Source organism: Bos grunniens, chromosome 11 (genome assembly GCF_055505025.1).
Source record: "Bos grunniens cultivar Pamir isolate PY7600 chromosome 11, Bosgru_T2T1.0, whole genome shotgun sequence".
Classification (NCBI taxonomy): domain Eukaryota; kingdom Metazoa; phylum Chordata; class Mammalia; order Artiodactyla; family Bovidae; genus Bos; species Bos grunniens.
Genome location: NC_141175.1, coordinates 102,518,031 through 102,542,506, shown reverse-complemented (window position 1 = coordinate 102,542,506; position 24,476 = coordinate 102,518,031). Strand labels below are relative to the sequence as shown.

The window sequence follows — 24,476 nt, the reverse complement described above, 5'->3', positions numbered from 1 at the left end:
AACATATACATGAAATTGCAAAAAAAAAATCAGGTTTTTTTTTTTTTTTTAATGTTATAATGTCTACATGGGCTTCCCAAGTGGCACAGTGGTAGAGAATCTGCATGCCAAGCAGGGGACTCAGGTTCAACCCCTGAGTTGGGAAGATCCCCTGGAGGAGGGAATGGCAACCTGTTACAGTATCCCTGCATGAAAAATCTTGTGGACAGAGGAACCTGGTGGGTTACAGTCCATGGGGTCACAAAGAATAGGACATGACTGAGCGACTGAGCACACACAGCAATGTCTAAATAAGTACGAGTGTAAGAACTACAGGTAATTATCTCTTATTTAAAAGACGATGGACTTGAAAACACTTTGTAAGAGAAAGAAGCCAGCCACAAAAGACCACATACTGTGTGATTCCATTTCTATGCAATGTCCAGAATAAGCAAATTTATAGAGACAAAAGGCGGGTCAATGGTTGCCTAGGGCTGGAGCGGATGGGGAAGGAAGAGAGGTGATGGCTGAGAGGTGGGGGTTATTTTTTTGGGGGTAATGAAAAGTCCTAAAGTTAACTGTGGTGAAGGACATACAATTATATGAATGTACTAAAAGCCACTGGATTGTAAAAGTTCAATGGGTATGTGAATTATTCTCAAAAATTTGTTTAAAAAACAAACTATGATTAATATCTAGATAGATGTTCTAATTTTCCAGGCCTGTATCCTGTCAATCCTCGAATGATCATTTTTGATATTAGAAATTACTCAAAACTGTCCTGTGAGCACGTAATAGTAATGTGCAGCACATCAGTGTAATATCACAACGCTCCAGGCGAAAAAAACAAAGAAACCTGCGTGTGATTTTCCCGATAGTAAGTACAGTCTTAAAATGTACTTCTTGAGTTGATAACTTTGGGTAGATGTGCTTTAATTGTTCCAAGAATGGCTTTAGACAGAGCATATTAGTCATGGAAATAGCTTTGACTTCTCTCTCCCAATTCCATGATCAACATCGTAATTGAATTATCCCTGCAAATTTAACACTTTGATTTCTTCAACTTGTAGATTCATCAGATATCAAAACAGAAACCTCTGTCTCATGAAAGATAATCAGACTACAGTTAGCAGATACTACACAAAAGGTCTGAGCTCTTCTGGTATGGACATCAGTGGTATGTCCTTTCCACTTCCAACCCTCAGGAGTTATTAAGTGAATTCTCATCGCTCTTGCAGAAGGTGTCCTCATGCTCCCAGGTAACCCAACAATCTTGACTGTCCTTGGAGAGCTTATGTTTCAGGTTATGCTTCAAGCTTATGCTTCAAAAAAGCACTTCAGTCTTTTTTGGGAAGGACAACAGGGTAGAGAGCAAAAACAGACATTGAGCAAAAGGTCAAAGTCATTCATTCATTCATTATTCCTTATCCATTTATTCAGCATTAATTAAATATCCATTATGTGCTAGTTGCTTACTAGCCCCTGGAGATAATGGTCACTGCCTAATGGGGCTTAAGAAAGACCATTATCAGTCCATACAACAAGCGCTGTGATAAAAGAAAAGGGTCCCTGTGGAATATAGAACAGGAGCATGTATTCAGACTCTGGCAATCAGGAAGGCTTCCTGGAGGAAGTGGCATCTTAAGTGAGGCTTAGAGAACAAGAAAGAAACACTTGGATGTTTGGGGTCAGGGGTAGACAGAGTAAGAGTGAAGCCTGGAGGAGAAGGAGAGGGCTGTGGTGTTGCTTGCACAGAAGTCGTGCACAGAGTGGAGGTGGGCAGCGGAGAGAGACGAGGCTGAACACCACGGGGAGCCGGAGCAAGTGTGGCTCTGTAGACCACATCCAGGAACCCGACCATGTCCTGAGCCTGGGGAAGCCACTAACGTGCTTCCAGCAAACATTCTTTAGAAAGCTGATTCTGCCTGCACTGGGGAGAGCTAGGGGGAGGCAGGAGACTGGAGGCCAGAAAGGGGGTCTCTGGAGTAATCAAGGTGGGAAAGGATGGTGCCTGAAGGATGGTGATGGGGACAGGAAGAAAAGGACCCATCAGGAGGAGATTCAGGAGAAAGCCAGCAGAGGAAAAGCCAGTTGCAGTGAGAGGTGACCTCAGGGCAGCAGTCTCATCTGGTGGGGCGATCTGGGGGCATGGGACAGGTGAGCGTGAAAATCAGGAAACAGAGCCTGATAAATATACCTGATTGATACCCATTTCAGCACAGCTGTGAACATGAACCGAGGAAGCCAGCCTGTGAGAAGGACAGAGAGCCGGGGTAGGAGACCTACAGCTAAGGGACAGCTACAGGGAGAGACGTCCATGGAGGAGACTGGGAGGGAAGGGCTGCCAGGATGGGAGTAAATCCAGGGGCATGTGGTGTAAGAGAGGGCATGTGGAGGCAGGAGTGCTGGTCAGGGGTGCTGAATGCCCACCAAGGGCCCACAACACCGCAATGGTAAATCTCATTCACGGAAAGAGATAAACGAGGATTTGCACAGACTCCACATGCAAGTGCTTATCTTTATGAGAATGGAGGTTCACTGAAATATAAAGAAGCAAAGCACTCGGAGACGTTGTGAAAACAGGAGTGGACACACGACACTGTGTAATCCCATGGACCCCACGGGCGGCTCTGCCACACCCTCTACATTCTTGTGTTGCTGGGGCTGAACCATGCACACCGCCTTTCAAAGGAATGCCTCTCTTTGCTTCCTCGCCCACATTCTGTCTCTCTAACCCACTTGTCCTGTAAGCACGGGCTGAGCTCCTCCTGTGAGTCCGGCAAGCGTTCTAAAGCACTGAGTACATCTACTTTGTGAGTCACAGTCAATCTTATTATCTCTCTGGCTTTGTGGATGTACCTTGCAAGGCTAGAGCAACACAAAACTTTACAACTCAAGTATATTTAATGCCCTGGTCCTCTCATATAGTGCTGAAGTTCGCCCAGCATCCTGATGCGAAATGAGGAAGCTGTGTCTTTGACCTTGTTGGGAACCCCACCATCATGCAGTCTGGCTACTGACACGCAGACCTGGCCCAACCTGGGCACAGCAGGAGACCCCAGCGCCCGAATTTCCTTGACAGCCTGTAGCATCCAGCTGTTGTTACTATTTGTGGGCCTGCTCCTCTCTTCCAGGTGGCCCCTTCTCAGCAAGATACTGACAAACATGGGAGCAAAGATACTGACTACGGTATCAGAACTCACCGGAGACTGTGCGGGTGGAGAGTGTGTTCACGTGCTGCTGGGCCGGCTAACACCCGTTCCTGCTTCTACACTCCTGGTTCTGTAAGCCTCTGTGATGTATCCACGCACACGGCCATGTAAACACAGAAAGGCAAAGGCATTCACTCCGGACTGGAGCTTCCAGACCTCTGAGGTCCCTCTGGCCATTGCCCCGAAGCCTCTGGGCTCAGAACAGATTCTGAATTATAAAATTCTCACCCCGCTTCTGTTAGAAACTAAACAGCTTTGGCATCCACACAAAGCCTACAGAGTGTAGCCCATGGCCCTGAAACTAGCAGCAGGCTGCTGGATACCCCCTCATAGGCACCAGGACCCTTAGGGAGAGACACACAACCGCTTAAGTAGGGCTTCTGGTTTCAGCCAAAGGACTCATAACACCTAGCAAAACTGCACCTTCAGATGTAAAATAAGATACTTTACATGATGTTTGTGTCTCTATCCATCTGGGGTGTCTTCGTTCAGTCTCTCAGTTGTGTCTGACTCTTTGTGCCCCATGAATTACTGAATGCCAGGCTTCCCTGTCCTTCACTATCTCCCGGAGGTTGTTCAAAATCATGTTCATTGAGTCGGTGATGCCATCCAACCATCTCCTCCTCTGTCGCTCCCCTTCTCCTCCTGCCCTCAATTTTTTTCCAGCATCAGGGTCTTTCAATCCAGGTGGCCAAATGAGAAAAAGAAAAATCAAAACAAGACACTGCCAAATGAAACCCATATATCTTGGATAAGACATGCAGTTTGCGTGGTGAATTTCTCCAGACCTCCATCACTGTTACTTTTGCTTTGATTCTATCTTACTATACCAAGCAATGGGATATGTAAATGCGGCTCCTCTGCAGTTATGCCCAGCCTGATTTTGCCATTTGTGGGCTTCATTTTGTCGTGAATAAAATCCTTACTACTTGAAACAAATGAAATAATTTACAAAGAAAACAACATGAGGCAGAAAATGCCTGTCTGGTCGGAAACAGGGCAGATCTGACCTCGGTCCAGTTCTGCAAATGACCCAAACAGAACACTTGAAACAAGAGTCTCTTTGTTTTCTATTTTCTCCAAGAGGGGTTAATGTATCTTTGTGGCACAGTGGTAAAGAATCTGCCCACCAATGCAGGAGATGCAAGAGATAGGTTTTATCCTTGAGTCAGGAACATACCCTGGAAGAAGAAATGGCAACCCACTCCAGTATTCTTGCCTGGGAAATCCCATGGATGGAGGAGCCTGGCGGGCTACAGTCCATGGGGTCTCAAAGAGCTGGACACGACTGAGCACACACACACACACACACACACACACACGTATTTTCATTTGGATTAAGGAGCTTGTGGACACCTGAGCATCAGGTTTCTCTTGGCACACCACTCAGGGCCTGGTCATGTTGAGGTGGCATGATGATGTACGTGGTTTGTGATGGTAACCTCAACTCTCTCCTCTTTCACAGACCTCCCAGAAATGCAACTGGAAATCTTCTCTAGGAGGCTCCTCAGTTTCCAGAAAACCAAGGAAGCTGAGTTCCCTCTATTTGCTGGACACCTGGCCACTCACAGTGTCAGGAAATTGGTATGGGTCTCCAGAATTTAAACGAGTCCTGGTTACCCCCTTCATACAGCAGAAAGGCAACTCTATGTACATATCCACCATGAATATTTCGCAGGAAGTTGGAATTAAATTAGTGACTAAAGATGAAAGCCAAGAAGATAATCTGCTCAGATGGTGCCCTGAGACTGTCTGTAAATCCATCCTTTATATCCAAACCAGATCTCAAACATTGGCCTCTTATTACAAAGGCTCCCTACGTTATGAGGGTGCCTCTCAATAACCACCATCTAGAGCTGTCTGGCATCAAATCCGTGCATTCTAGTTTCAGCCCCACATGACCCCACTGCATTGTAAATGGATTTTATTTGCTGAACAAATGTTAATGCCATTCTACGTGAATGGATAATGCTAGGAAAAGCACCTACGTATTACAGCACTGGAGCCCTTAAGGATGAAATACAGTGTAACTTAGAAAACTGTCTGTTACAAACATATGTCAAGCCAGGAGGGCTCCCAGACCTTGGAGCTCATCTCCATAGAACTCCGTTATAATTTGTCCCTTGGTTAAATGAATTTTGCCATAATACATAGATTTACTAGGTCCCAGGAATGAAATTCTCTGAGCGAGGATAAAAAATAATTGTACTTGAGAACATAATGTAATATTCAAATGACTTGAAAACAGTCACCTCAGCAAAAATAAGAGAGGGGAGAGGCAAATGAAGTTTAAAGGTGAGATTGTTAATGTTGGCCATAAAACCTCCATGAGTTCAACTGCACGCACGCGTGATCAGGCACTTTAGGATCACAAACATGTGGGAGCGGGAAACCTCCCTTTCGTGGCAAAATGCCTGAGTGGTTTCATGAATGAGCCAGGGGGGTGCTTCTTGCTTTAATAAGACAGCACTGCAGGTGGGGGGCGGTGCTGATCCCAGACAGAGTTGGTCAAAAATCCCGGCTCTGCTGCATGGCAGCTGTGTGCCGCGGCTCTCTGTGTTTAACCTCCCCCTGCCTCAGTTTCTTCCTCTGTAAAATGGGGATGAAATAGTTTCCAACTACACAGCAGGCAGCTGTGATGGCCCAGTGAGAAAACATAGGCAAGAACCTTAGAAGAGTGTCTCAGACATAGTGAAAGAAGGAAAGTGAAGTCGCTCAGTCGTGTCCGACTCTCTACGGCCCCATGGACTGGAGCCTACCAGGTTCCTCCGTCCATGGTATTTTCCAGGCAAGAGTACTGGAGTGGGTTGCTATTTCCTTCTCCAATAAATGTCATCCTGTCCTTGTTGGTGGTCCATATAGAATCTGGGCTTCCTAGGTGGCACTAGTGGTAAAGAATCCACCTGCCAAGGCAGGAGACGCAAGAGATGCAGGTTTGATCCCTGGGTTGGGAAGATCCCCCGGAGGAAAGCATGGCAACCCACTCCAGTGTTCTTGCCTGGAGAATCCTAGGGACAGAGGAGCCTGGCGGGCTGCAGTCCATGGGCTCACGAAAGAGTAGGACACGAGCGAGCAAGGGAACACGCACTCACACATAATTTAGTGCAAATGAAGAGCATGAATGCAAACCATGGCCTCTCCTCATGAGCAGTTTCTAAACTCAGGGCCCCCACCCCAGTTTTCTCCAGTCTGGGCTCTGCCCCCTCTCCTCCACAGAAACAGCACTCCATGCACGTCCCCAGCGGTCCAGTGGCTGACTCCAAGCTTCCAGTGCAGGGGGCACGGGTTCAGTTCCTGGTCAGGGAACTAAGATCCAGCAGGCCGCATGGTGTGACCAAAAAGTAACTAAATAAAAATAAATTTAAAAGAAAAAAGGAACAGTACTCCATAAGGTCACCCATGACCTTGCTTTCCAATCCTTAGGGTGGTCTTCCACACTCCTCTCTCTTCTCCTCTGGGAAATTCTGGGAGCCCAGTTGAATGGAAATTCTCTTGGCTTCGACTCTGTGACTTTTCGGTCATGATTTTCCTCAGGTTCTCTGCTGACTCCCTCTCACAGGCATTTGCCAGTGGCTCTTCCCTTGCCTGGCCTTGAAATGGTGGACTTTAGGCTCTCATTGCTTCTCAGCCTGTAGTCCCTCTCTGGGCAAATGGACCCATTTCTGCAGTTTTACAACCAATGTGCTAATTCATCCAAAATGTTGGCCTGCCTTTCAGACCTCTGTTCTGAGCTTATGCACATTCTCCACGTCTACCTGAGTATCACAAGGCACCTCAAACTCAGGATATCTGAAAACGATCGTATGATATACTCCCTCCTCTTGCCCAGCACTTAAATGCGGCAGGACCCTATGGTCCCTGCCCACACCCCCCCCACCCCCCATGTGCTCTGCTTGCCTTTTGCTGTGGAAAACTTTAGTCAGAGAATAAGCTTAATCAGAGATATGAGAAGTGCAGAGACAGAACAAAGGAGACCAAATAATAATGTAGTCATTAAGCATAGTCAAGGACCTTTAGCTCCTTTTCAAGGGCTACAGATAATATTCTGAGCCATAGCCTGTGAGCTGTCTTGTAGATACTGAAACCCCAGGTAGAAGAAGGTAACTACATGATGACCAGACTGTACCCATGACATTACATTAGCTGACACAACTCTGAGAACTGGCCTCAAAGAAATGGGAACAAATCAATCATAGAACTGAAGATTAACTGTACCTAAAACCACCAAGATGATGCTGGTCAGACTACCGATGACCAATTTAAAGACGACTGTCAGAGCTGACTGTACTGTGTTTCTGCACGTACCCCCCTCCACTTCTGCTATAAAAGATCTTGCCTTTGTACAGATGGCAGCCTTCCTCTGCCAGTTGCCAACATCTAAAATAAAGCAAACTTTCCTCTCCACCAGCCTGGCCTGTTTATTGGCTTTCAGTAACCACTCTTTTGGTAACAGCATCAGCCTCTCCCTTCATCTTCACAGGCCTCTCTACCCAGCATCCCTCACCCGGGACCTGCAACAGCCTCCCCCTCCTCCCCTTCCTCCCCATGACAGCCAGTCTGCTCACATCCCTGCCAGCTCTGATCCTTCACTGGCTCCCTGGTGCTTAGCGGTTCCTGAGTGTGGCTGAGAAGGTTCCGAATGACTGGCCTCTCCCGCCGGGCTTCTCCCATCCGCCCTCCGGCTGCAACAGGCCTCCTCTTTCCTTCCCAGGTCTCTGACAAGCCGAGCTCTCCGCCCCTTCTGATGGGAAGCCCCACTATTTTCTTTACGTTGCTTTCCTATTCATCCTCCAACTCTCAGTTCACAGGCTGCTTCCTCAGGGACACTATTCTTGATCACAAGTTAGGTAATAAATGGTAGAGAAAATGTTCAGGAAACTCTGAGTATTTATCACAAATAGCAGGACAGGTTTATTTATGAGATTAAAAAAATAATGTAATATCTATCTCTTCCAGCACATTGTTGTTCCAAAAGGGCCAGGGTCACATCTGTCTAAAACCTACCACTGATGCCTGGTGCCTCCCATATGGAAAGGGCATGCTAACGCTTGTTCAGTGACTATCTCAACTTCAATTATTTTAAGGCATTTTTCATGACCCTCCTCTTCCTCCACACTGCTTTTCAGAATAAGATGCCTGCAAATAATAATTACCCCTGGTGATCTTGATGACATCAGGTTTGCCTGAGTTGATCCCAAGGGGAGAGAACCTGGTAAGGAAAACTGGGTTCCACAAAGACGGTCCAGAGTAACCCAGCATTAAAAAGGCCAACACACCTCTTTCTTTAGGGTACGGGGCATACAGCACATGGAACCTTAGTTCCCTGACCAGGGATGGGACCCGTACCCCCTGCTCTGGAAGCTCGGAGTCTTAACCACTGGATCACCAGGGAAGTCCCAGCCAATGCATCTTGTCCATGATTTACAGCGAAGGGAATCCGCCTGTGAGCCGCACACTGCTGCTCACCATTCTCCTTTAGAGTATTCTTTCACTCACTCACTCGTTTATTCATTCATCCCACAAGATCGTGAATTCTAAAGTCTAGACACTGGGGCCACCACGTGAGAAGGACACTGATACGTGACGGACACACAACCGACCCAGCAAGCTGTACCTGAGAAGGAGCCCTGTGCGTGTGTCTGCAGGGGAGGAGATGCTTAGAAGAGGCCAAGAGATCCTGGGGATTCCTGCTGTGAGAGGCAGGTGACAGCCAGGAAAACACTCCAGGCAAAACTGGGAATACCCGCATGCTCCTCTAGGAGCTCCCGAAGTACCAACGGCCACTGCTGACACCTTAGGCTGCCAGGTGAGGGACAGGAAAAGGCTCCCACGACAGCGCCAGCACCACCAGCACCTCCCAGTCTACACACTCTCCTCGCCGGCTGTTCCTCGAGGCCTTCCAGTGAAGGCAGCGTCCCCCACCCTTGACCCTACACATGTGCATAAATCAATTATCTCATGGGTCCTGGCTTTCCCTCTTGCTCCACACCTGACCTGAGGTGGGCAGGGAAGGCACCCGTGGTATGATGGGTTAGGGGTCAGCATTGTAGGGAGACAGGAGTGAGGCGAGGCTGGGAACTTCAAATAAGCTCTTAAGAAAAAAAACATATGATGGTTTAAACACTTGACTGCAGCATCCAGTTTTAAGTGATTTTTGCATTGTCTAACACATATCCTTCTGGTATGAGAACTACTCAAGCTCTTTATGAACGCCAAGCCTTGCTTGGAGTGTAGAACAGAAAGGTCAAATGACGGAGCTCTTCCAAATCCTCAGAAAAGACAAGAAAGGGTCAGAAGGGGCAGGATTTTTAACACAGTGAAGCCAAAAAGAGGACCGGTGTGTTGTGGTCTTCTCACTTTTCAGACAGACGCCAAAACCAATTGAAGGAGGATGGCTTAAACACTGAACGCTGCTGCTGCTGCTTCAGTTGTGTCTGACTCTGTGTGATCCCAGGGACGGCAGCCCACCAGGCTCCCCTGTCCCTGGGATTCTCCAGGCAAGAACACTGGAGTGGGTTGCCATTGCCTTCTCCCAAAAACCGAATACTGGGACCCAAAACATGAAAGTATGTTGAGAGAGAAAAACAGGACAAGTACATTAGCATTTCACACGATTTGCATTTAGCCTGAAACAAGGCCCCAGGAAAGAGAATTTAGACTTAAAGTACAATATGTATTTTATTCAGCATATACTTAAATGCCAGGAATGAAGCTGCCACACACTTCTGACAACTGTTTTCTCTGTAAACCTCTGCCACAAAACCAGAAATCATTACAAACTCCACAAACCAAACTTCAATTAATTATTTTCATCAATTCTACAGTGAAGAGATTTGTGACATAATGCTTTCCAGGAAGAATAAAAAATATTCTACCTCTGAAAATGATTTGACAGTCAACGTAAAATTTTGAACCAAATAATTGTGTTATTGTAGCTCACAAAGCAATTCAAGAAAAAGTCTGTAAGGTGTCCAAACATTAAAAATATATTAACATAAAGTTATTTTTTCTTTATAGGGAATTGCCACACCATCTGGTCTGATTTACCCTGGTGTTTTGCCCAGTGTAATATCAGCTTTCTGAGAGCCATAAATTATTAGGTTATTCCAATGAAAAAATATGAGTGAAGAAAAAATATAGGTTGAAGAGGACATCCTGATTCTAAGTCTGAATACTCAGGAGAACACTAACATGGCAGAACAGCCCAGCCTAAGTGAATCTGTGCGTGAAACTAGTTCACAGGTGTGCATGTGAGATGATGATGATGAAAAGCACAGGCTTACTGAGAGGACCAGGCAAAATAATAACGTGCGTAACAATATAGAAATAAATCTTCAGCACTGAGCATTACCTCTTTGTCAAGTGCTTCTGATTCTAATTAAGTTTGGGAAAAAAATAACCAGGCAACCCCTGCCTGACTGGGAAGCATGGACTATTAAAAGATGCTTTTAAATAGTAGGGAGATGAATGGGGGCACCCGAATGTGAACACGGCCATATTTTTCATCTCAACTCTGCTGCTGTATCTTCCAGCTGACCCCCTTCATACAGCGTCACCTCAGCCTGTGCAAAGGGGCCAGATGGAGGTGTAGCTCCTAGGTTTCTAAAGGAAGCATGGTTTTGTAAAGTCTTATTTAGGCAACTTGGGTAAAGATCAAACAGCACACGAACACCGGGCTCACTCTGACACTCCAGCCGCACACCTCCTTCTGTTTAAAACCTACATCAACCAACTGGTAAAATTTTCAAAAGAATATCCTTACCCGAATGATTTCTTCAACACAGCTGTTGGTTTCTCCAGATCGACTCTCCTGCAAGCAAAGGGTAAAAAACATTAAGCCTGATAGAACAGTCTTATGGTTACAATGAAGAGATGGCACTGAATAGAGTTTGGACAGGGTGCCATGCCTCACAGGGGACGTACAGATGAACTCACTTCCTTAATGGGACAGCACCCATCATGGCTGAGACCACCCCCTTCCCCAGCTGCTGCACCACAGACAGGGCGGCCGGAGCGTCACACACGCCCCAGAATTGCAGCATTGGATCCTCCAGCCACGTCAACTCTAAGCAGGGCAGCCTCCTTAGGGGCAGAGCACACAACTGGCAGGTGTGAGCTCCATGCACCTGGGGCTCCATCAAAGTGTGGAAGGAAAGGTGGCCTCTACCGCCAAGGTGCATCTAGTCCACCCACTGGATACGTGCAAGGGCCCTGCCAAAGGCCAAGCACGACTCTGGTAGTTGTATCACCCCCGGAGCATAGATTTACAGGGTAATGGGCTGAAACCTGAAAAACCCAAAGGAGACACATCCTCCAAGGGTAGGCTGGGTGTCATGTCACCCACACTGCCCTGTGCTGAAGGCGCGGTACAGGCTCCAAGGAATGGGGACGTCAGGTCACGGCCGACTCTGGGGACCATTTTAAGTTTCAGAGATGCTGTGTGGTCCCTGCTGGTAACACACTCCCAGAGCACGGGAGGTGGTTTTGTGGGGACGTTTTGTGCTTCTACCACAAAGCAGCATTTGCGGTAGAAGTGCCAGCTGTGGTCTCAGTGAGACACTTTTCTGGCCTTTGATTCAGTGACATTGACCAGCACTCGGCGTGACCTCCCAGAATGAGGCTTTCTTCACAATGTCTTTCCCAAGCCCACCCTGTTCTCTTTCCTTCTCATGGTCCTCTCTCCCCGACGAATGCTGACTTGCATATTGCTGGTTTTCCTCGTTTGTTCCAAGTCATCCTTCAGAGGGCAGGTCAGCCGTGACTTGCTCAGAGTAGCATCCCTGGCCCTGGAATATTCAGCCACGCAGCATTTACTTCTTCTCCAGGGCACTCACTCACCAGGATGGTAGTTTACTCAGCACTTACTCCTCTTCAGTGTGCTCACCATGATGGTGATTCACGGACCGACTCTGGAAAGATCTCTCCTCCCTCCAGGACACACATACCCCACCCACCTGGGGGCTCTGCGTCCTTCAGCACGTGTGTCACACAGCCTTAAGCATGTGCAGTGAACGGGTGTCTGTCAGGAAGGCGTGAATGAACCTACTTCCTGCCGTTCCCAGGAATGGGGACGCTGACCACAACCCACTTGAGGACTTTCCACCAAAGAGTGCACCTTCAAATCCCAGACCTCCCTGTGTGCCCCCTACTTTCTCTTCCTGGTGGTGGAGTATTTTATCAGAAATATTCCACACTTCACGCTAGGTAAGGAGCATGGCTGTATGAACGTATGTGAGGCTTGAAAAGGGCCTATACATGATTGAGATTTTTCCAACCCAGATATGGAAGATTTGTCCAAGGCTCCCAACTGAGGCGCAGAAGGTTTACATGACTTGCCCTCAGGCCACAGAACAGCAGGGCCTGGACCAGGAAACAGGACTCCTAATCCTCAGCTGTGTACGTTTTGTCTTCCAGATGTTTTCCCCAATCCCAAAGGCTGTGCTATATCCATTCTCAAACCTGAGCTCACTTGTTTGGCAAAGGTATTTCATCAGCATGGTTTCTAGGAGTTTTCTACAGCTTGCACACTTTTTTTTTTTAAAAATTGTGGTAAGGTAAAATAAACATAAAATAAATGACTTTAACCATTTTAAGTATATAAGGCCTTTACTGGCTTTAAATGCATTCACAATGTCACGTCTAATTGTAGAACATTTCTGTCACCCTGAATGGAAGCCCCAGGCCCCTTAAGCAGGAACTCTTCATTCCCCCTCTCCCCAGCCCCTGGTAACCACTAATCTTTTTACTTTCTCTCACTATAGATTTTTCTATTCTAGATATTTCATATAAATGAATTCTGCATTACGTGACCTTTTGTGTCTGGGTGGTGTGTTTCACTTAGAATAATGTTTTCAAGGTTCACGTTGTAGCTTATGTCAGTACTTCATTCCTTTTTGTGGCTAAATAATATTCCACTATATTTGAATATTATCACGTTTAATTTATCTATTCATCAGCTGATGGACATTTTGGTTTTTCTACTTTGACTACTGTGATAGCACTTCTATAAACATCTATGCACAAGTTTTTGGTTGAATGCCTGTTTTCGCTTCTTTTGGGTTATAGACATAGGAGTTGAGTTGGTGGGTCATATGGCCATTCTATGCTTAGCTTTCTGAGGAGCTGCCACAGTGTTTTCCATAACAGCTATGACATTTTGCACTCCTACCAGCAGTGTGTGGAGGTTCTAATTTTTCCACATCTTTACCAAACACTTGCAATTTTCTGGTTTTGTTTTGGATAATAGCCATTCTACTGGGTTGAAATGGTAACTTATTGATGTTTTAATATGTATTTTCCTAAGGATTAAAGATGTTGAACATGTTTTCATGTGAACATTGGCCGTTGTGTATCTTTGGAGAAATGGCTTTTTCCCAGTTTTTCATTGGGTTGTTTTTTTATTGTTTGGTTGTAGAGTTCTTGATATATTTTGGATAAAGACCCTTATCAGATATAAGATTTGCATATGTTTTCACCCATTCTGTGGGTTGTATTTTTACTCTCTTCATAATGTGCATGGATGCACAAAATTTTTAATTTTGATGAAGTCCAATTTACCTATTTTTTTTCTTTATTGCTTCTCTGTTGAGGTTATTTCTAAGAAACTATAGCCAAATCCAAGGTTATGAAGATTTACCTATGTGTTCTTCCAAGAGTCTTACAGTTTTCGTTTTTATATTTAGGACTTTAATCCAATAGTTTGATAACTTTTAGGTGATGTTTATTTCCTTACAAATTATTTGCTAAGTTTTAGTTAAAATAGGAACACTATTTTAGTTAAGATAGGAACACTATCTTGGTATACATGGTTCCTTTCTAGTCTCATCATTAAGAGATCAACAACAAAATGTGTAAAGCACAACTGTTGGTAACAGAGCATTAACATAATCTACATGTCTATCCCTGTAAAAAGCAGTGTTAAATATCAAGATAAGGTTAGAAGACCCAATGCTTTCACTAATATCTCATTCCTCTTTCCTATATTCATCCCTTCTGTTTTCTCAAAAGTTCTATTTTGGCAAAACACATTGACTACATCCCACAACTTCCATTTCCAGGGCCTTATCCCAGGACTGCTCTGGAAATGTCACCATCCTGATACTTCAGTCAAATTAGATCAGAGAGTTCTTTCTGAAACTGACTCAAACCCTATGTTCTTTTCAGGGCAGCCAGAGGCAACCATTACAAAGGCTTCAGTGGTCCTTTGAACAATGATCTCTTTTGGAGTTCAGGTGAGAATGAATGGGTGAATTGGAAAACGTATCTTCGGACCCATCAACCACTCCTCTTATCCCACTTCTAAATTCCAACCCTAAATTCTCAATGTATTTGTTATTTTCCACCTTAAAAACAAACAGCCAAGGAAAACGTGACTTCACACTCTCCGGGTGGACTCACCCAGGCACACAACTTATTACAAAAACTCTTTATATGTTTGGTTCCTTAAAGTTAAGCTTACCCTGAATACCACACTTCAATTTCATTTGAAGTGATTTATGTCGATGACAGGTTCCTCTTAGTATCTCACCTCATGATCCTATGTTTCCACTACCTTCTCTGAAAATAGAACACTTGGAGAGGGAAACAGCATAGAGGCCTTGTTAAACACTTCCCTTGTCAATGTAGATGAAGGACGTAGGGTTATTACATTCGGTCATCTCAGTGGGAACTCTAACCGTGAGCTCTGAGGGTCTGGCCAGACATCAGGTCCTTCCTTCCTGGGAGGGCCCCTCACCCAGCTGAGAAGGTGCTGGGAATGAGGCCAGAACACAGGCCTTCCACAACAGTCTCAGGGAGTCCTACCTTTAAATTACAGGGCTGAGGGGCTTTGGCAAGGAACACTTTGGGCTTTTTCCGGAACATCTCTGACTCTGGGGGTTCCCAAAGGAAGGCACCACATCGAGTTCGAATTTCTCAGATCCTATGTTGTTTGGCGTGGATCCATGAGGCACAATATTGTAGACGGTTTGAAACGGAGGGAACCTTAGTGCTCATTTTACCCAATTGGATGACTTCAACAGATGAAGAAACTGTGACCCAAAGAAGTAGAGAGTCTTGTCCAAAATCATTTTTGGCAGCAAGGGACAGTCAAGGTAGAACCTACACACACCTGTTCAACACCGGCTCAGTGAATTTTACTACCTCATGCAATCTCTCCAAGCTCAACCACTAGAACTGGCTCAACTTGAGGTCACTGTCATGCTTACTGAATAGAAATGAAAGAATCTGGACAGTATTTAGGTAAATTTCCTCCTTTCTTCCCACGCTGCAAATTATCCAGTTCTTAGTCACTCTGGATCTTACTCATTAACCTCAAACATCACATGGATAAATCAAAAGTGGAAGAGACAGGAGAGGAAGTGGAGAAAAAGAGTTAATACAACCATTTATTTCTTCTGTGACATTAACATATCAGAGACAAGAATTTGTGCCCTCAGAAACTGGAGGACAGAATTCTACTTCACCTTTTCCAAATCTACAAAGGGGATGGGTATGTAGGGTTGGAATGGGTTAGGCGTGGGGGTTAGGGAGATCGGGGGGCCTTTTACCTGCTTTCTTTCTCAAAGTCTTTCTCAAATATGGTTTCAGCTGCAGTTGTACATTTTGATTATACTTACATTTTTAAAACTTTCAGTGTTTATGAACAAGATTAAAACATGCATGTAATTTACATCTCCAAATTTTTGTTTACATTTTTCGCAATAAAGTCATTGCTTTCCTTGGAAAGGTACCCCCTGAGAAGGAGGGCTGCACAATGAAAATTTGAATTACTCTGTATTTTGTGAGGGTTTGGAGCTGTTGCTTCACACTGGGTTGCTGAGCTGTCGCTCCCTATTTACTCTGACTTTGATGAACCCACGCCATTTCCCTATCATTACATTTTGAAATCTGTCATAACAGCCTCACCTCACTGAACCTCCAACTAAACTTCAATTAAAAGCGAGCAACCCCAGCTGATTCTTCTTCTCGACAGTGTTGTCGATCACGTTCCTTTTTCACAGAACTGCTTTCCTCAAATCTTTCCTGCTTGGAAATACACACCACACACTGTCAGCACAACGTGAGAGCGGAGCTGCGGGTAAGGAGCGCTTCAGCAATATCCAGGAGCATCCTATTTCCGAGAGCCTAAGCCCCTAATTACCATGCCAGGCACACAGGCCTGGAAGAAGCAAGCCGCGCTTAAGGAGAAAAGGCTGGAGCCAATCAGTGGGAAATGGCATTTCACTACGGAGGAGTGAAGCTGTACGCATCCTATTTTCAAAAATAGTTTAACTCTTCATCAGACGCATGGAAGGAGGAACTTTCATTCTGAAATAACACTGTTTTAAAGTCACAGTACCTCTGTCTGCAAGCACTCAAAAGGTCCTCACTCAGGACCTGTTTGTCACATGCAGAGTCTTAAAAACTTCTACAAAAGTATTCTTAAATGTCTTACTATTTTTTTCAGAGCATCATTTTGCATATATTTTATTTTGTTAATGTTTTTTTAATGGTGATAAAAGTCACATAATATAAAACCTACTATTTTAACCACATTTAACTGTACAGTTCAGTGGCACTGAGTACATTCACAGCTACGCAACTCTCACCCCCATACACCTCCTGAATTCTTCACCTTCCTAAAATGTAACTCTGTCTCCGTTAAACACCAGCTCCGCTTGGCATCTAACAATGTACCTTCTGACTATGAATTTGACTATTCTACATACCTTGTAGAAGACTAATCAAACTTGATTCAGAGGGAAACTGAGATACAAAGAAAGGAGGTGTCTCGTCAATGCCACCAAAAGCAGTGACTGAGGATCTGAGCTTGGCTTCAGGGGTGTTCAGGTTCCCACATCCACGTGAAGCCCCTTCCTCTGACTGTATCCCTGGCCAGTCTCATCCGAGGACAAACCTGAGGCCAGGAGTCAGCCAGCCGTGCTCTCCTCAGCAGGTTTTACATGAGACCTAGCACCTCCCCTTTCAGGCTGCCCTCTGCTCCCAGCCCCCGGGCAGGCCGGCCTCATCGCTCTCGCATGTCCCTCCTGATTTCCCGTGTGTGCTCAGCAGATCTGTTCCCTCTTTTTCTGCTGCTCACACCCCCCTCTTCCTCTCAGAACTACTGTCACCACCATCACTGAGACATTGACACATGGAGGGGAAAAAGAAAACACAGAACAATAAAAAGAGAAAGCTGTATCTCAAGAATAAAAACAAAATGGCAGCAGATGGTAGCAGTATTATTTTCAACTAAAGGACAGTTCATAAGAAAAACACTGAATTGGAGGGCACAACACAGAATGAGGAAAAAATAGAGCATCAAATAAGGTGTGTCAAGAAAAAGAAGAAAGAGCATCAAAATCAGGCATGCCAAGAAAAAGAAAATAGAGTTCTTAAGGTTGGATGTCTCTAATCCACTTCTGCTTTTCCTAATAGACAAAGGATACCAAAAAGAAGACCTCAACCATATAAGGGGGATGGAGAATTTGAGAATAAAATTAAACAAGGCTAAACTGAGAGATATAATGAACCTAGACAGTCATGAGGAAACCCCAATGCTTCAAGTATACGTGAGACAGCTACTGAAGTGATCACACGGTGAGCTACAAAAGTGCATCAGAAAATTCCGAAAAGCAGTTGTTTTATAGTCCAGACTCTATAGTAACAAGTTACCAAAACAATTAAGCTATGAATTAAAACAGTAGACATAAAAATCTCCTAGAATTCTTGGAATAAAACAAACACCACACAACTATAAATAAATCTTCACATTTACAGGAAAATAAAATTATAATATGGCAAAGCAAAATAATGGGATATTATTAGAGCTAAATTCATACACTAAAAGCTTTCATTCTTTTTTAAAATAAAATGTATGTGCTAAGCAATCAATTAAAAATTTAAAATCAAGGAGACATACAAAAGGAAACTAACAAATAGAGAAAACCAATGAAATATTTATAAAACAAAAGTCATAATTTATAAAGCAAAAATATAATTTCTTAAAAACACATTACTCAAAACAATAATAGAAAGTCACTTAAAAATCTGTTCAATAAAAAAAGTCCAAATAAACATAATGTGTTATAAGAAGGGGATAAAATATATGGAAGGGCTTGTAATCATAAGAAAGCACTGATGTTAACATTAATATAGAAAATAATAATAATAAAGTTTGATGAAGCTGGTAACTTTCTGGGAAAAAAGCTGATATAAGAAATAAAGAAAAATGAGATTAGGCCTATAAATCTGAGAATGCAGATTAAATTAAAAATTATCTTCAAGTAAGGCTTTAAGCCAAATAGTTTTAAAGTGAAGGGCTTTAAACTTTCAAGGAAGAACTAATTTCCACATGTTTATTCTTCCAAAGTAGAAGGTAATGGAAAGCTATGTGATTTATTTTATTAAATTAGTATGAAGACCTCACATAAGAAAATAAATCAATCCTCCTCCGAAAATCCGTGTAAAATCCTTAAGGGATTATTTGTAAATATGATTCAATAAAATATTTTAAGAATTAGTGGAAACTTAATGGGCTCTGTCCCAGGAATGCAAAAATAGTACAATCCTAGGGCCGCTTTAAAGTAACGTATCACTAGGGAAAACACGCAGAACTGTGATCATCTCGGGCTTTTTTCCTGACCTCAGAAGATTCTTTGATCATATATCTAGAAAAGTCCAAAAGAGTCCACTGTTACTATTATTTTAAAGGGAGGTTTCAAAGTGGTTGGCTATTAACCGTCAAAGCTCAATAGCTCTTCTGTGCAGCAGCAATACACACTTAAAAAATATGAAAAAGATCCCACCCACACTATCAAGAAAAATAAATGCGGAATAACCTTAACAAGACATGTTGAAGATCTGTAAGAAAAAATCTTGAGAATTCGACTGAAAGACGAAATGCCTGAAAGAGACCGCTCCTAGCTTCTCCAACACCTTCCAACTCTATCATACAATACAAAGCTAAATAAATGTATTAATTAGGAGAAACTGCAAACTGTATTATCTAAAAAAAAAAAAAAAAGGAGGTGAATGTCATGTAACAGAAAACCAACCATTTTTAAAGTGTACAATTTAGTGGCCTTTTATATATTCACAGTGTTGTGAGTCATAGTCACCCTATTTAGTTTCAAATGTTTTCATCATCCCAAAGTGAAACACTGCACCCATTAAGCAGTTTCTTCTCACTCCGCTTCATGCTAACTTTTTATGATTTTAGTATAGTAATAAATACCATCCTGAATTGAAAAGAACAAAATGAGAAAAATGTTGTCGAGTGTCATTTACTTGTATTAGTAGATTTTATGGTGGATATGTCATCTCTCATTTATGTGTTTATGACCAGTTTCTGGCAGAGTTCTTGGCACAACAGAGTAAGCACTTGAAGATGTTTGTTGAATGAATAATAAATGGCCAATGTACAAAAAAATTTAAAAGACTATTAAAAAATTAAAGTCTTACACTTTAGTATGATTGGTCATCTATATTACAATGTCTTCACTTTAATGAAATTAAAAAAAAAAAAAACACAGAATTACCTTAAAGACAAACTCTTAAAATAGCAACATTTATATACTTTATTAAAATTAAGCATATACCCATTAATAGAGAAATCATTAACAAGTCATTTGGCTTCCCTAATCTCCACATTTGTATCTGTAAATTAGGGAACAAGTATTAGCCTTCTATTAACAGGCAATGTTGTTAAAGAGTTAATAATCGATTTTTTCAGTCCGATTCCCAGCCATAGGACAAGATCTTTCAATCATGTTGCTATTTTTATAATGAGAATTAGTGATCTCAATGAGCGCTTGTAGTTAAAAATGCATTTGGTTTCCAGGAAGTTAAGTGGTCTGTCACTGCACTGACCTTGTCAAATCTCTACTGATGGCACAAAGAGATTAAAACCAGAGACAGTGGCTTTACATCCTGATCACTAATTGATATTGAGTGCTCTTCCAGGGGGCCATGTCTCAGTACAGAGCCCTGTGCTGTCTACCAGGGCCAGCCTCCACACTGTCCTGTCATAACTGGGTACAGAATTCATACACAGGAATAATGCACACGCGAGTCCCGCCTGTAGCCTGAAACTGACAAGACCACTTCAGGACTGTTCTTTGCTCTGTCTTTTCTCATCTACAACTGTGTGGTCACTACTTTTAGTGAGAGGAAGACCACACAGGCTCAGGTAAGAGTGACAAGGCTGAAGGTATTTAACCCTCCCATGTCAGGCATTCTTCAGTGGGACTTCTAAATGCACCATTTCCTTTTTAATCCTGACTCTCATCCAGCATTCCATCTATATATTGTTGACTGCTGAATAACATGGGTTTGAACCATCTACCGGCCTATTTTTTCCAATAAATATAATAACTGTGTTTTCATTTTACATATCTTTAAGTGAGCTAAAGGTAGGCGAAAGTGTGTGTTTGGAGAGAGATCACAAGATGTGGAATTCAAAGAACCCAGAGCCGAGTCCTGATTCTATCCCCACTGTTTCCTGTCCTTGGGTGATTCATTCATCAATTCATTTGTTTCAGAGGCAGAGATAGCAGTAAGTGAATTCTGGAATGTTCAAGGGTCAATTGTAATCTAATAACACATGTTATTTGTAGGTAGCAGAAGGCTTACTAATAGGGCAGTCCTATAATCTATCCTTTTTTCCCCCTTAAATAATGGAATGAAATGTACAAGAAAAAACATTTGATTACTGTGTACAGTGAGAACATGGTTTTCGTTTCTAATCATGAAATTCTGAACACAGAAGCCTATAAGATGGAGAGAGTAATCCAGAGGGCCTGAAGAAATTAACCGATTAAGGAGATTTAGGGCTGCTCTGATTTGTGTCCCGTGGTAAGACGGATAATCAATTCTCTTTTAGCCCTGAAATGAAATGACTATTGGAAATGGTAAAAGTGGGGCTAAGTATTTGGCAAAATTCTATGTGACACAGTCTATTAATTTTACCTAACATTTTGCTAAGAGAAATAGAGATTCACAAACAACTCTTAACTCATTACAGACCAGGGGAATTTTGCAGAAACGTGACACCTGTGGCCGGCAATTTGTATTCTGGCCAGTCAAAAATTAATTCTGTTACTTCATTAATGGTTTGCCAGTCATCACATTCAATAGTTACACCTGATGCACCCACAAAGTCTTCTCCAGCATGGTGAGTTTCATTTTGACTTTCCATACCAGAATCAATCACTAAGGTTTTTTGTCTTTTTGGTGGTCTAATACTTACATCATCTGAATCAGAACTATATTCTGAAGAACGATCATCTTCTGAGACACTAGTACATATGTTGCTTGGATAGCCAGACAAAGTATCTGCATAAATTCACTGAAACATTCTTCTTCACTCAAAATCTTGCAATGCATCATCTTTGAAATTTTTACAGTAATAAACTTGTGTTTATAATACACACAAGGTTGGAACAAAAATCGAATGGAGCAAAATGTAAATGATAATGACAATCATAGTTGTATAATGAACCTTTCATCCATTTTAAGCTTTAACAATGTTGCAAGGCGTTGTTAATTGTATCACTCTTTAAGAATGGATTGATCAAAAAAAAAAAAAAAAAAGAATGGATTGATACGTCTCTGGTCAATAATGTGTAATATATTAAAGTCCTTCATGAGTTTTTCTCTTCATTTTCATTTCACTTTTCCAAAAAGGTTTCATGTCATCTGGCCCTCAGAACAGGGTTCATCCTGTGCGTACACTTAACATAAACTCTTTCTATGTATGCCCTTGGAGGAGATATGCTATAAATATGTGCTGAATTAAGATATCCAGTTGAAATCAGCTGGGATAGAGGAGAAGATTTACCTGCCAGGTGGAAGCAGGTAACCTTGGAGAACATGAGTAAGAGATCAGTATGCATTTTGATTGGCTGGTGAGAACTTTTTAATACTACGAAGTTTTCTATCCTTAAATTCTATTCTGTAAATCTATCTACAATGCCATGCTCCTGCTGTTTAGGCACTAAGTTGTGTCTGACTCTTTGTAACCCCATGGACGGTAGCCCGCCATGCTACTCTGTCCATGGGATTCTCCAGGCAAGAATACTGGAGTGGGTTGCCATTCCCTTCTCCAGGGGATCTTCACAACCCAGGGATCGAACCCATGTCTCCTGTTTGGCAGGCAGATTCTTTACCACTGAGCCACCTGGGAGGCACCCTACAATGCTATACTTAAAGATTTTCTTCTTTTTTTTTTTCATTTATGCATATTTAACAGCATTTTCATTCTTTCTGTTAAGCCATCCTTTAAAAAATTTTTATTATATTTTAATTTTATTATTTATTTATCTGGCTGTGCTGGGTCTGAGTTGTGCCATGTGGGATCTAGTTCCCTGGCCAGGGATGGAACCCTGCATTGGAATCCTGGAGTCTTAGCCACTGGGCCACCAGGAAAGTCCCAGCATTTTCATATTTGAGTCTGCTGATGTAGTTTTACTGTTCATCTTGGAACATATTTGCAGGCTATTGCAACCTAACAGTCACAGTAGGTTTTATCTTTTCCCTTCCACTGCCATAAAATGCTCAGTTACTTCAAAACCTGTGTGTGTCACAGGGTAAGGCAGAGTGAGTCCACTGGCCTGGGGAACCAGCGGTGCCTGGGGCTGAACCTGGATATGAGTCCAAAAACGTTTTCCCTTTCCTCCACCAGGGCAGGTCTCAGAAGACCCCTGGCAGTGCCTGATGACCACTGGATTTCCATGTGAAATATGACCAGACAAAGAAAGCCATCTTCTGGTGACCCTCGCTGGGCAACTGCAGAAGACGAGAGGCACATCAGCTCCTGTGCGCCTACAATGCGGGCAGGAGAGCCGGACTGTTCACCATCCCTAGTCTAAGGCCTCTGAGGGGCCCAATGAGAGGACAGACTCTCCATCTTCATTCCCTCACTGGGTCACAAAACCCCATGGAGTGATAAGCTGAAAGGAGAAAAACAGCGCTTCCCTGACGGCTTAGTGGTAAAGAATCTGCCTGCCAACACAGGAGACACGGGTTTGATTCCTGATCTGGGAAGATCCCACATGCTGCGGAGCAGTTGAGCCCGTGAGCCACAGCTACTGAGCCCGTGCTCTAGAGCCTGTGCTCTGCAACAAGAGAAACCGCTGCAGTGAGAAGCCAGTGCACTGCTACCAGGGAGTAGCCCCCGCCTGCCATAACAAGAGAAAAGCCTACCCAGCAGCCAGCAATGAAGACCCAGCACAGCCAAAAATAGATGAATAAACTTACGAGAAAAAACAAAAGGAGAAAAAAGATTTTACAAAGCAAAAGTTTGATGATAAGTAAATACCCCATTTCAACTATACTGTGATTATTAATGCAAGATGCTACCTGGGCAGAATTCAGACAGCCCCTCTTCACTGTTGCCTGGCGCCATATGTTAGGTCTTCCAAGCACAAGAAAGAATTGGGGAGAAAACCATTTGCTTAGGTCCCCTGTTGGTGGCACAGACTTTGACTTTTTTGGCTTCTCTGGTTAGGATGTTACCATATTTGATCAGAAGGCAGATTTCTGCATCTAGAATTTCTCTTTCCAAAGAAGAAAATTTTAACTGTGTTTATTGAAAAAAAATTAAAAGGGCTGAAATCTAAAGAAAACACACCCATGATTATATTGGAACAATTCAATGATAAAGAACATTTTGCGATAAATGCCAAGAGCAGTCAAATGACGTCAAAAAGTGTAAATGAAAATTAGTCAAGGCTGTTTTCTATCTAACACTATGGCTTAAAAGTTCACAGGAAAAAAAAAATCACTAAGTGATCTATTAACCCTTTCTAACATAATACCAGTGAATAACGATGTTTGAATATTGACTTGATTTCTAATACTGGGAAAGTAAATGATTTTTGAGTCTTTTAAAATTAATTCTTATTGGAGTTGAGTTGCTTTACAATGTTGTGTCAGTTTATGCTGTAGAGAAAAATGAAACAGTCATCCATATACATGTATCCCCTCCCTTTTAGGACCAAAATGAGGCCACGTGTACGAGGCATTTAGGAGAGTGCCTTCCACCCGACAGCCGATCAGTAAATAGGCCCAGTGATGTTATCTTAGAGTTAGAGAATATTTAAGTACTTAGAAAAGAAAGCAATGAACGCTGGGGACCAGCATGAGGGTGACAAAGACCAAATGATGTTCTTGCTCCAATTTCCTCTGGGTTTTTTTTTTTTTTTTTTAAGGCTGTGCTGCACAGCAGCATTCGAAATCTTAGTTCCCCCACCAGAGACTGAACCCACACCCCCTGCAGTGGAAATGCAGAGTCTTAACCACTGG

The 24,476-nt window shown here is 43.1% G+C and overlaps 1 protein-coding gene across 12 annotated transcripts in view; it reads right to left on the bottom strand.

Annotated features, from left to right (window-relative positions):
* The window catches only part of AFF3 (ALF transcription elongation factor 3), a 632,195-nt gene that overhangs the window by 300,872 nt on the left and 306,847 nt on the right, over positions 1–24,476 (bottom strand). For 11 of the 12 annotated variants that reach the window (XM_086327945.1, XM_086327946.1, XM_086327947.1 and 8 more), the window contains one exon: positions 10,954–11,001. In XM_086327945.1, coding sequence (XP_086184071.1) covers positions 10,954–11,001 — 48 coding nt within the window. Of the gene's footprint in view, positions 1–10,953; positions 11,002–16,900; positions 17,168–24,476 lie in introns of those variants that run through there. The other variant, XM_086327956.1, reaches the window with a different exon arrangement.